Below are 12,102 nucleotides of genomic sequence, written 5' to 3'. Positions count from 1 at the left end.
CGGCCCCAGGTCATCGCCCGGTCCCGCCCCTAGCCCCGCCCCGGAACCCCGGGCCCGCCCCCAAGCCCTCGCCGGCCACGCCCCCAGTCCCGCCCCAGAACCCCGGGCCCGGCCCCAGGTCATCGCCCGGGCCCGCCCCCAGTCCCGCCCCGGAACCCCGGGCCCGCCCCCAGGCCCTCCCCGGCCCCGCCCCAGGTCATCGCCCGGCCCCGCCCCAGAACCCCGGGCCCGCCCCTAGCCCCGCCCCGGAACCCGGGCCCGCCCCCAGGCCCTGGCCCGGCCCTCCCCATGCGCGCTCGGCTGTGCTGGCTCAGCAGCTGAGCGAGAACTGGGGGCCCGCCTCCGCGTGTCTCGCTCGTCGGAATCCCAGGGTTAACAAATGATTGTGTTTATTGACAAGTTCATACATCAGTACAAACCGACATGTTAAAAACAGTCCCCGCCCCGTGCAGCCGGGGAGGAGGGAAGCGCCACGGCCTGGACAAAGTATAAAAGTTATAAATAAGGGGCTTTCAAAACGGGCGGGCAGGGCAAATCTGGACGTTGCCGGTGGCCTCAGACATGCAGAAGAGGATGGGCGGGGGTGGAGGGGGCTGGGGGGTAAAGATGAGGTGCCGCCCGGCCACGAGATCCCTCCACCACGTTGGGCAGAGGGCAAGGAGAGGGCGGCCACCTTCTCACAAACCTTAGCCAGAGGGTAGGTAGCTACCTCCTCATGAAGGCCCTGGCCCAGAAGGATGAGCGTGAGCCCTACCTGCGGTGGGCAGGTGGCTGGTGTGCCGGGCGGGAGCCACAGGCAGCAGCAGGCCTGCCAGGGGTCCAGCCCCAGCTGCCAGGGTTCTTGGGGCCATGCAGGTGGTAGAAGTAGAGAAGTGGGGTTGAGCCAGGTTTTGAGCTGCTCAAGTGCACTCGGGCTGATACAAGGGAGCTGGGCACCCTTCTGAAGCCATCTCTTTATAAGCCTCTGCCTACAGAGCTAGCAGCTTGAGTGAGAGGGCTTTTGTGGCCTGATGCTGTGTTGTAAAGCTGCCCTGACTTACCTGGTGCAGAGGGAAGCCACAGGGCCCAGATACGTTCTTCACTCTTCACCTGCCCCACTACTTGGTCCTACACTACCTATTGTGTCCTATCTTCTTCCCTCACCCCTCACAACTGCCCCTACTGATTCTAACCTAACCCCTCACCTTTGCCACTTACCTGTCCCACCTACCACTTTTCCAGTCTCTCTCTTGGCCCCTGCGCCTCCCTCCCCTTAACCTCCAATATCCAGCACACCCTTGGCTGCCCAGCACTGCGTCTAACGAGGCTCCTACCCAAACCAGGTGTCCTATGGGCCATCTTGTATCAGCTAGGCTGTGGACACCAAGAATCCAGAATCCAGGTGTAGTGTGTCCCATCCCTTTCCATGCTCCTTACGTGCTCCACATAAGCCAGGGTGGTGAGGCTGAGACAGTATATGAGAGGAAACCAAGAACACATCAGGGAGCCAAGTACTCTAGCAATGAACAGTCGTGTGTGTGTTTGTGTGTGTGTGTGTGTGATTTCCTCTGTGGCCAAGGTCCCCAGAAGGTGGTGGGCCAGCGCCCTGTAAACCATGAGGGAAATTCCAACAGAGACTTCTGACTGAGCATCACTCAGGATGCAGGGAAAAGGTGGCCTCTGGACTCCAGCAGCCTGCTGGGGTCCGGGGTTGGAGGACAGGGAAGGCCAAGGGGCTGAGGAAAGGCGACCAGAGCTTCATGTCTGCCCAGCAGAGGGCTTTACTGTCCTGCAGCAATGTCCCACGGCTGGCTCCACAAGTTCTGGCCAGGAGAGAAAGGGGGGCACAGGGATAGAGAAAATGCTAGGGCCCTCTTGGAGGGAGAATGGGAGTGGAATGTGGGGGCTCAGGTCCTAATACCAACTCAAGTCTCCTAATGTCTGGGGATACGCTGGAGGGCCAGACAACTCTGCCTTTCTGAACTGCCAGGAATTGGAGAAAACAACCCCTGCTTGGCAGCCAGGGGAGTACAGCTGGTGTGGGAGGGAAGTGGAGGTAGAGGTGAAGGCCTGCAGTTGGCTGAAGGGCACTGAATACCACATCACCTCTCACCTCTACCCCACAGAGTACCCTGTGTATGCTCCACCCCAGGGAGCTGATCCCTGCAGTAATTTCAAATGGCTTCTAAGAAGAGAGGGCCAGCCCTTCCCAGTTCCCCCCAGATGGGGCAGGCTGCCCTCCTACCCCTCACAGCACCAAGATGACGAAGACCAAAGACCTCTCCCTGCCACTGGAGGGGCTGTGGAGGCAGGAGTTCCAAGGAAGTGAGGCAACAGTCAGGGAAATAAATTAATAAATACAGTTGGGAGCAGCTGGGAAAGCCGCTTCACCTCTGAGCACTGATCCCTGCTTTCCACTCCAAGCGTCCCCGAGGTTTTGGTGAGTGGAGGAGGGACTACAGTTTGGAATACGGGGAGCCTTCACTTGGGACAGGCTTCTGGAACTCAGAGTCTGCGTTCCATGCGCCGCTCCACAGCTCGAAGCAACAGCTCTGAGTATTGCTCTAGGAGGGCCTGCGTTTGCTCGGCTCCCACAGACCCAGGGCTCCCGCCTGGGCTGGACAGCGCTGCACCGGCCAGGGCCTCTAGCTCCTGCCGCACTGAAGAGAAGGTGTCTCTCAGGAGCTGAGTGATCCGACTTTGCTCCACTGAGGGTGTCTTGCAGCCGGCCACCTGCAACAGGAGCCCCAGAAGTGAGTTGGAGGAACAGGTGAGTTGGAGAGGCCTGTCAACATATATAAAAGGGAAGGGCCCCACCTGGGTCTAGCCTACTGTAGAAAGGACTGGCTGGCAGTTCCATACCCCAAGATCAGCAAGTACGACCAGGGGATATGAGACGCAGGCAGACTCCAGAGGTGACCCCAAAGAAGGAGCCCATCAGATTATAGAGCCATGTATATCTTGTTAGCAACTCCTTACTACTCATGCACACTCCCCTTTCTCTCAAAGCTTACGCCCTATTGGACTGTCCCCTATGTCTAGGATGGCCAAATGATTTTTGGATATGAAAAGGGATACAATTAATAATTAGGTTGGGACAACAGACACCAACTGGGATTGTCTTGAGCAAACTAGAACATATGGCCTCTCTGTGCCTCATCTTCCTGTCTGAGGGAAGTCTCCAGCTCTTAACTAGAAATGACCAAAAAGATGCCTGGTTCAAGAGGCTGGCCTGGCCTTTAACCCCCTCACCTACTCTGCCCAGGATATTCTTGAATGCTCCACCCTGTCCGCGGAAGAGCTTTATCATTAGTGTTCTGGACACCCAGCTAGCACTACTGACATGCTCCATCCTCCCGCTGGTCGGTGCCCAACACTCACCAAGTGGTAGAGCCGCACGGCCTGGCACACGTTGCCGCGGAGCTCTGCCACAAGTTGTTCACACTGCTCCAGGCTCACCACTGGTTCTGAGAGGGATAGATACAGCTCAGTATGGCCCAGAAAGCTGCCCTTTCAGGCCTTCCCACCCAGGGGTGCTCAGAGCAGGCGAGGCCTAGCCTTCGGCACTGTACCCCCTACTTGCCCCCCATCCCTTCCGCTTGCCTTCTTCCCTCCCAACACCCTCCCTAACGCCACATAGAAAGGTCCAGAGGAGGGGGCCAGCCCCAGGGTCCAGAAGGCACTGAATGGGCAAGTGGGTCACAAGGAAATCATGAAGGTTGGCAGGAGTGTCTCACCATCAGGGGTGTGACTTATGGACCGAGACAGGAGCAGACAGGACGAAAAACGCCAGAGGCTGGACGTACAGAAATGGGATGGAGCCAGAGAGCGGCCAACAGAGACGGGAGAGAGAAGATGGGGCAGGAGGTGAAAGCTGGGGAGCTGTGCACACCTGAGTCCTGGCTCAGGGCTGCCCCTGGCCTGGTGCATTCCGTGGGGTTGGGAGTCTTCTCAGGGGGTGGGGGCTGCAAGTTCTCAGGGCCTCGGAGGAGGCTGCTGACTGGCAGTTGCTGGGCACAGGGGCTGTTGGGCCCAGGATGAGCCTGGTACTCTGTCCTAGGCCTAGGAGTGGTACCCTCCCCCAAACAGGGCCGTCTCTCAGATGCACTGTGAGCCTTTCCTAGGCCCGCTGGGAAGCCAGGCTGTTCTGCCTCACCAGGGGGCCGGCCCTTGGTTACAGGTGAGAATGCAGCCAGGGTAGGGCGGTCAGGCAGTGGTTTGGGGATGTCCAGGACCAGGTGAGCCCGGCTGGGCAGGGCCAGCTTGCTGAGTGGTGAGACTCGGATGGGGGCAGGAGCTTGAGGTTCAGCCACCAGGCCCAGGTTCTCCCCAACAGAGATACTGCGGGATATCTTGGCCATGGAACTGGTGGTTGGGTTCTGGTAGGAGCGGGGCCGAGACAGACGGCCATCAGCCTGGGGCAGGGTGCCCAGGCCATCCTGAGCCTCAATCTCCCGTGAGAGCAATGGGCCTGGTGAAGGGACCTCATCTGCCGAGGAGACAAGAGATATATGCAGGTCAGGTGGCGAGGAAGGCATCCCAGGTGCTAAAACCCAACCCCTAGGAGCTGCTATTCCCCTGCACATGCCCAATAAGGGACACCCAGTGGCAAGCACAATGACATATCAGGGCTACACCAGGCCCTCCTTTCTCCAGCATGCACATATATCCACACCCCCCACACCCAGGAGCTGAGCCCACCCAGTTCCTCACCCTGTGGCACCAGACTGTGCACAGATTGGGCTTTCTGGAGTCCAGCTAAGGGGCTGGCTGTGGCCACTCTCTTGGGAGCCCAGCTGCTATCAGGCTTGAGACGGCGTCGTGGCAACAGCACAGGGGCTGCCGGCTGGGGGCTGGGGTTGCCAGAGGAGGGTTCCACCTCTGGGGGTGCTCCTGGGGGACTGGCACCACTGCCTCTCAGTTGCTCACCAGATGCCTGTGGCACCTGGACTGGTCTCGACATCAATGCCAGGCTTGAGGAGGATGGGGATGGTTCCCTACAGGGAAGAAATGTGGAAGAAGGCCCAGAGAAGGCTCAATGATCCTCCCTGCCAAAATGGTGAGAAGCTCTCACAGCACCAGAGAGGCATTAGGAGGGAAGGGCAGGCACAAAGCTAGACAGGGTTGGGGAGAAACCAGCTGTCCCAAAACCAAGAGTACAAAACACCCCTAGGCATGGGAAGACAGAACTTTGGACACAGGAGGGCTGCATGCTGCCCCAGAGGCAGAAGCACTGGGAGGTCAGGAGAGCCAGAGCTGCTGTGGGGAGAGGGCACTGTACCTGAGTGGGGGGGTCTGTACTTGCAACAGGAATCGTGCGGAGATGCTCCGAGACTCTGTCCTCTCCGGTACCCGGACCGGGCCCCCTGCCAAGATCATAGATATCATGAATTAAGGCAGAAATGTAGCCCTTGTCCCAGATTCTGACTCCCCAAGAAGGAAGCCCGAAGGTATTGCCTGTCCTTGGACTATTTCTCTCAGGCAGACAAGGAGGCGAGAAGGACAGATTGCAGTGACCAAATGCTGGCCCTCTGACCACACCTGGAGCAGCTCCATTGGCCAGAGTCTCAAAGTGCTGTTTTAGAAACTGTTCCTGATCCGGGGTATGGGGGCTGCCCTCAGGCAGCCCATAGAGGCCAGTGCCTCCCTCTTCTTCTTCCTCTTCTTCATCACCCTCGACTGGCTCTTCAAGGTCTGAGGAGATGCCATCCACACTCAGGGGCTCCGTGCTCTCAGAGTCTGGATTATGGGGGCAGGGAGAGAGGCATCATGCTGTATTCATCTGTCCTCTGAGCCTCCACCCCCACCCAGTCCACCAACTCCTCCCCTTGGGGCTGTAGCCTCACCTTCATTGGGGTGCTCAGGGCTAGAAAGACAGCTGCTGCTGTAATCCATAGAGCAGGCACTGTCAGGGCTGTGCTTTTCTGAGCCCCTGCGGCCTGGGTACATTCTTCCCAGGGTACCTCGGGCTGGAGCCTGCACCTGGAACTCACTGCCAGGAAGGCCAGCAGGGGGAAGAAAAGGCAGTGAGCAGAGGTGAGTGGCAGCCTTACTAGACTCCTGCCTGTGAGCAGGACTTGGGATGAGGCAGCAGTGAGGTGGCAGGTGAGCCCTGAGTATCCTGGAGGCCAACCCTCCCAACTAAAACACACTCAGAGGGAAGGGAAGACTGGGGGCTGCCTGGCCCTGTGAGGTCTGGCCAGGGCAGGACCCTTGCCTGGTATCCATGGTGGGGCTGTCACTTGGCTCCGGGTAGACAATACCATCTTCAGTGGGTGCAGGTTCCAGATCTTGGGCAAAGACCCCTTCCTCTTGTGACAACAATTGAATAATGTGGGGGCAGGAACAAGGTTGGGAAGTTTGAGGCCGAGGGGGCTTTTCATTCTGAGAACACACAAAGGGACATTACTAGGGCTGCTGATGTGAGAAGTGGGCCTTGGAGAAGAGGTGGGGATGGGCAAGGATTTGGTGTGCACCAATTCTGGGAGAAGCTGAATACTCCAGCTCTGAGGACAGATACCAAGGAGCCAGGCTGGGTCCAGCTGATGAAGTAAGCTTCTAAACAAACTATATTAACATTGTGGGCTGCCAACCTCCAGCCTCCACTTAATACCAAGAGTCCTCCAAGGAATCCAGCTGAGGGCAAAGGCCACCCAACCTCCTCCTACCCTGATCACCATACCACACGGCCTAGCCAGCCCCATCCCATCCTTGCAGCTCAGGTAACTCATGTGCCACAAGAGCAAAGCAAGCATAGCTGGATCAGTGCTCAGGCCTCAACTGTTGGCACGAGGCTGGCTAAGGCTCCTTGAAGATCTCCAGAGAGCTAGGAGAAAACTGGCTCACCTGGCTAGTATGTGAAGACTCAGGGGCCTGCTGACCATGTTTCCCAGCACCAGATGGGGTCATGGCCAACGAGTCCTGGCTGGGGCCCCGAGGGCTTGGGGCCAGTGTCTCCAGCTGCCGCAGGTCCAGCATGGAGCGAACACTTAGTTCTACACCTGGCTGAGCCCAGCGCCCCCTTCTTCTGGGTCCTGGGTTGGCTGCAGGAGCTGGGTCCAGGAAGTCCACCGTCTCCTGTGTCTGGTAGGGAAGGGGGAAGGCAGCAATAACAAGCACATAGTAGTATCATCAAATACTCATGTATCTCTTACTGTGTGCCAGGCACTTTACATGTATTAGTTCAATTCATCCTCACAACAACCTTTTGAAGTAGGTCCTACTATTATCCCTAATTTTACAGATGAGAAAACTGAAGCACACAGAGCTTGAGTAATTTGTCCAAGTCCCATGGATCATAAGTGACTTGCAGGTTAGTCTGGCTCTAGAGTTCATGCTTTTAGCTCTGATATAGGAGCTTCTAGTCCCAGCTTCACCTGGTGTCATGGACACCTCAGAGCTAGGAGTCTCTCAAAGTCCCCTACTCTGAGGACAGCCCCATCAGGGCCCCAAAGTCCCTTCATAGCAACATAGCAAAAGGACAAACCTATAACTGGGGCTTGAGACCCCTGCCCTTGTCAGAATGCACCAGAGACACCACCCACCATCACTGTGAAACTGTCGCTGATGACAGAAGGGCTGGTGCTTGAAAGCCCATCACACGACAAGTGAGGGCTGGGCTGCTGTGGGGCTTGCTCTGAAAGCCTTTACACCTTCTGGCCACCCTGAAGTAGTCACTCAGTTATTAGTTCTCTTATGGTCTTTTCCTTCTAACTGTCCTGGAAGTTCTGAGCTTACCTCCTAACTGGGGTCTTTAGAAGTGCTGTATCTCCAGATTTCTGCTCTTTGGACCGTTGATGTTCCTGCACTTGAACCCTAACCATTTGGCTCAGAAATCCTTTTTCTACTCCCCACCTCAAGCTGTTCTTTGACATTTCCTCCCAAGTACCAGGCAGCTGATCAAGTGAAGCAGTTCCCCTAGTGGTGACTAACCCTCGTGGTCCATCCACCTCATCTGGTCCACAAGAAGGAAATACCTGGGCTTTCTTCTTCCCTAACCCAGGACCAGCCCAGCTGCTTGAACTCCCCTGCCAAGGTCTTCCTTAGACACCAGAGTGGAGCACGTGGGCAGACTCCATGCCCCAATGCCTCACCAGGCCCAGAGGGCCCTGCTTTCACCTCCCTTTGTCTCCTGTAACCTTGGAAGGACACCGTTTTAACAGTGGCGACTTACCCGACTCATCTCCCAATGGGACAGGCTTCGAGGCAGGGCTGGGCTGGGGACTGAGGCTAGACAGAAACAGGCAGTCAGAAGGAGTGTCACCTGTCCACCCACCCCTGGATCCCTGGCCCCACATCAGCCCATACCCTGTGTGGCCACAATGATGTCCCAGTTTCCTCAGCTCACCCCGCAGTCCCAGAAATATCATATCTAGCCATTACACCAAGTGGTATGTCTGGCCCCAAACCCGACCGCCAGAGACCTGGCTCTTTCTTGGTATTCTTGGAAAGGATAGGCAGAGCTGGAAGTTCTTCCTCTTCAGTGCCCTCGTCTTCTCCCTCCTTGTCACTGTCTGATGAAAGAGCTGGTCCAGGAGAGAACATTGATGGGGGCTGGTGCCTGAGTACAAGACAAGGAAGGTCACAGGGAGAGGAGACTCAGTGTGGGAAGAGGCCAACATCCTGGGTCTTTGTGTAAGCAGCAAGGTCTTGGGAGATACAGGGCTGCTGAGTGGCAAGTCCAGAGCACGGAGAGGAGCAGTGAGATCACTGCAAGCCATCTGGACACCCACTCATCACTTGCCCGTATTCTGTTCTCACCGGTTGGGTCCAGCAGGCTTCTGGGGAGAAGACGGTCCTTGCTGCTTGCCCCCTCGCTGACGCTGGCGCAGCTCGGCCAGACGCTGCCTCATGCTGATGGTCATCTCAGAGCTCAGGCGCCATACAAATATGCAGCTGGGGTAGAGCCACAGAGTTAGGTGGGGGAGGGGGAGGGTAGGACTCTGGAGGTGGGAGCACCATTAGTTCTCCTTCTCCACTGGCTGGCAAGGAGACCAGAGCCGCCCTCCACTGCCCGGTCAGGCCCAGCCAAGAGATATCCCTGTTCAGCCTCACTTCCTGGAGACATCACTGAGGTGAAGACAGGGTGTTTGTAGCACAGAGGAGGAATCTGTCTCTCAAGGAAGCTGGCCTCTACTCACCTGTCCCCTGACACAGAGATGAGATGTTTGCAGTCATTACTAAATTTCATGCCAGTGACAATCTCTGTGAAGAACAAAGAATATGGTCTATGAACAACCCTGAGTCCCCAACCAAGGAGGTCCTGTCTGTCCCAGCAATGGGGATGGAGGTTGGCTGGAGGGTAGGGCAGGTAGCGCTGCTGGGTCCCACGAAACTACGGGAAGAAAGAGCAAAGTTCCAGGAGTATCAGGGCTATACTCACCTGAGTGGCCAAACATGGTGGCCACACACTCGCCTGAGGAGAAGTCAAAAATAGAGAGGTTCTTGTCAGAACAGCTGGTGGCGATGTAGATCCCTGAGGGGTCTGTCTGCACCTGAGGAGTGGGACACACAGCTAGAGGGACAGGAGAAGAGCCAGCCCCTCCCCACCTAGTACCGCTCTTCCAGCCCCTGGCCCAGTGCCCACCCTGCTGGGCCCTCACCTTAATGAGCGTGCCATCCTCACCCTGCGACCCTTTAAACAGCTTCTTCTGCTTCCCACTGCTGATGTTAAATATCCTATAAAGAAACACACTCTCATTCACACCAGGAGGAGGTGAGGAGCAAGCCCACCTGGGTGGTAGAAACGCCAGTATTCACTCCCAGCCTGTTCTCTCTGGGAGCTACTCCCCAACACCAAAGGGGCTACCACTTCTTGGGTGAGACACAGTACTCATTCTGTAGGCTCAAGGGGGCACAAACTCCTGGACAAAAAGATAGATGTGGGAACTTTGTTGCATGGAGCTGAGCCCCCAGGGCGATGAGGGAATGTGGTCAGACAGTCTGAGAAGGGGATGCCCACCGAATATTTCGGTCCTGACAGCCGATGGCCGTGTACTTCCAGCTGGGCTCCACATCCATGTCATAGAGGGTCGTCTTCCGTACCACGTGGTGTGTCCGTGTGAACTGTACTCCATCTCCAGACTGCAGGGGTGGAGCACATGGGCAGACCCACACCCAAACCTCACGAGGCCCAGAGAGCCCTACTTTCACCTCCCTTCCCCTCTTTTAACCTCAGGCAAGGGAATGGTAAAGACCCCACTGCACACCCTGCCCCTTTCGGGAAAGCCCAGTGCCCTCACCTTCTGTGCAGTGCGGAAGTAGATGCTCTTGTCTGCTCCACAGCTGATCATGCGGACTTGCCCGTCGCTGGCTACAGAGAAGGGGGGCCTAGCTATTCCCACCATTCTCACCACATGGGGTCAGCCTTTCCTCGGCCTTTCCTCCCTATGTTGCCCCTGTTGAGCTACTCGCCAAGGCTAGGACAACCAATTAAATCAGGATGCTTCCCTCCAAACCTAAGTTTTCCTTTCTCCCCATCCTCAGCCCAACCTAGTTGGCTCCCTTGGGCGGAGACTCTACATTCCACCTGTGTTCCCATCCAGGTCCAGACCTCTGGCTGCTGTCCAACACTCCCACTCCCCCACAACTAACAGATCTTTCTCATGGAGGTGGGAGGCAGGTGGCAGTGGGGGTGGGGGTGGTGGCAGGTGGCAGAATGTGTCTCCATCGCCCTGCCCCCACCTGCAAACTTGACAGCAGTGATGGAGGATGAGTGCTCATCCAGAGTCTGCTGTAGGCTGTACTCCCGCCCAGCATCCAACACGTGGATCAGCCGGTCCCGGCTCGCTGACGCTAGCAGCTTCAGACCTAGGGTTGAAAGAACTCCATCAGCCCGTCAATGCCCTGAGCAGGCCCTTATCTGGACCTGGCAAAGAGCCCCGAGGGAACTGAGCCCCACATCCCTAAGCCATGTGAACCATGGAGCAGGGATGGAGCTGCCCTCCTCTAAACCTGCAAAGACATCAAAAGATCCAAAGGATAATCAGCCCCACATCCAAGAGCCTGGACAGGTATAAGTGGCACTGGCAGGACTGGAGAGCCCTGCCCCATGCTGGGCTAGACACTGGGCATTCTCCTTACCCGTGTCTGGCTTAGAGTACTCCAGGCACAGAATCTCTGAGTCATGGGCCTCCACCTTCAGCATCTCACTCAGGGACTGCAATTCGTGCACCCTGTAGAGATGAAGAGAGGTGGGAAGAAGTCACTGCCAGGCTGCAGGAGGGGGACTCACCCCCCTTCATCTGCTACATCTTCTCCCCCAATCTTTATTTTAATTTTTGAACTTTTAGGCTTAGATAAAAATTGCTAAAAGAATACAGAGTTCCCATATTTCCCTTACCCAGCTTTCTCTAATGTTAACATCTTACATAACGATAGTACCTTTATTAAAACTAGGAAATTTACACTGGTACAACAATATTAAAGATTTGTTCAAATCTCACCAGTTTTTCCACTATGTCCTTTTTCTTGACCCAGGATCCTATCCAGAGTCCAAATTACATTTAGTTGTTATTTCTCCTTAGACTCCTGTAGTCTGTAACGATTCAGTCTTTTCTTACCTTTCATGACCTTGACACTTTTGAAAAGTATTGATCAGTTACTCTGTCATATGTACCTCAATTTGAGTTTGATGTTTTCTCACGATGAGATTGGGTTTACGCATTTTTGGCAAGAATAGCACAGAAACAATGTTATGTCCTTCTCACAATATTATATTATGTCATGATGTTGAAATGAAGCTGTTAACCTTGATCCTTTAGTTAAGATGATTTCTGTTGGGTTTCTTCATTATAAAGTTATTTTTCCAATGTAAATAAGTATCTTATTCCCCACCCTTTTTGAGCCAAACCTTCCTAAAGCTGTCCTTGGGCTAAATACCCAGCCTGCACCATGGGAGGCAGTCGGTACCCACTGCAGCCCTGGCATTACCTAAGTGTGCCCATACGGTCCCCTGAAGCTAGATGCTGTCCATTGGGGCTGATACACACAGAGCGGATGCCCACACGGGGATCCACCAGGGACCCATCGGCTTTGTCTCCTCCAGGCAGCTCAGTGTCCAGCAGGGCCTGAGTGTTCCCATCCACATAGATGATCTTAATGAGGTCCTGGTGGAACAAGTCA

The 12,102-nt window shown here is 55.7% G+C and overlaps 1 protein-coding gene across 1 annotated transcript in view; it reads right to left on the bottom strand.

Annotated features, from left to right (window-relative positions):
* Positions 1-372: 372 nt before the first annotated feature.
* Positions 373-12,102, bottom strand: part of MAPKBP1 (mitogen-activated protein kinase binding protein 1) — a 51,248-nt gene continuing 39,518 nt past the window's right edge. The window contains exons 12-31 of the mRNA XM_045539110.1: positions 11,911-12,086; positions 11,062-11,153; positions 10,663-10,788; positions 10,221-10,291; positions 9,941-10,062; positions 9,582-9,657; positions 9,362-9,473; positions 9,120-9,183; positions 8,740-8,874; positions 8,403-8,539; positions 8,153-8,208; positions 6,826-7,062; positions 6,197-6,363; positions 5,826-5,971; positions 5,521-5,718; positions 5,261-5,345; positions 4,693-4,976; positions 3,872-4,468; positions 3,361-3,446; positions 373-2,712 (exon numbers count right to left, since the gene is read on the bottom strand). Coding sequence (XP_045395066.1) covers positions 2,485-2,712; positions 3,361-3,446; positions 3,872-4,468; positions 4,693-4,976; positions 5,261-5,345; positions 5,521-5,718; positions 5,826-5,971; positions 6,197-6,363; positions 6,826-7,062; positions 8,153-8,208; positions 8,403-8,539; positions 8,740-8,874; positions 9,120-9,183; positions 9,362-9,473; positions 9,582-9,657; positions 9,941-10,062; positions 10,221-10,291; positions 10,663-10,788; positions 11,062-11,153; positions 11,911-12,086 — 3,195 coding nt within the window. The 3' untranslated portion in view covers positions 373-2,484. The remainder of the gene's footprint in view (positions 2,713-3,360; positions 3,447-3,871; positions 4,469-4,692; positions 4,977-5,260; positions 5,346-5,520; positions 5,719-5,825; positions 5,972-6,196; positions 6,364-6,825; positions 7,063-8,152; positions 8,209-8,402; positions 8,540-8,739; positions 8,875-9,119; positions 9,184-9,361; positions 9,474-9,581; positions 9,658-9,940; positions 10,063-10,220; positions 10,292-10,662; positions 10,789-11,061; positions 11,154-11,910; positions 12,087-12,102) is intronic.

Source organism: Lemur catta, chromosome 1, assembly GCF_020740605.2.
Source record: "Lemur catta isolate mLemCat1 chromosome 1, mLemCat1.pri, whole genome shotgun sequence".
Classification (NCBI taxonomy): Eukaryota; Metazoa; Chordata; class Mammalia; order Primates; family Lemuridae; genus Lemur; species Lemur catta.
Note: the sequence above shows the minus strand (reverse complement) of the source record. Positions and strands in the feature narration are given on the sequence as shown.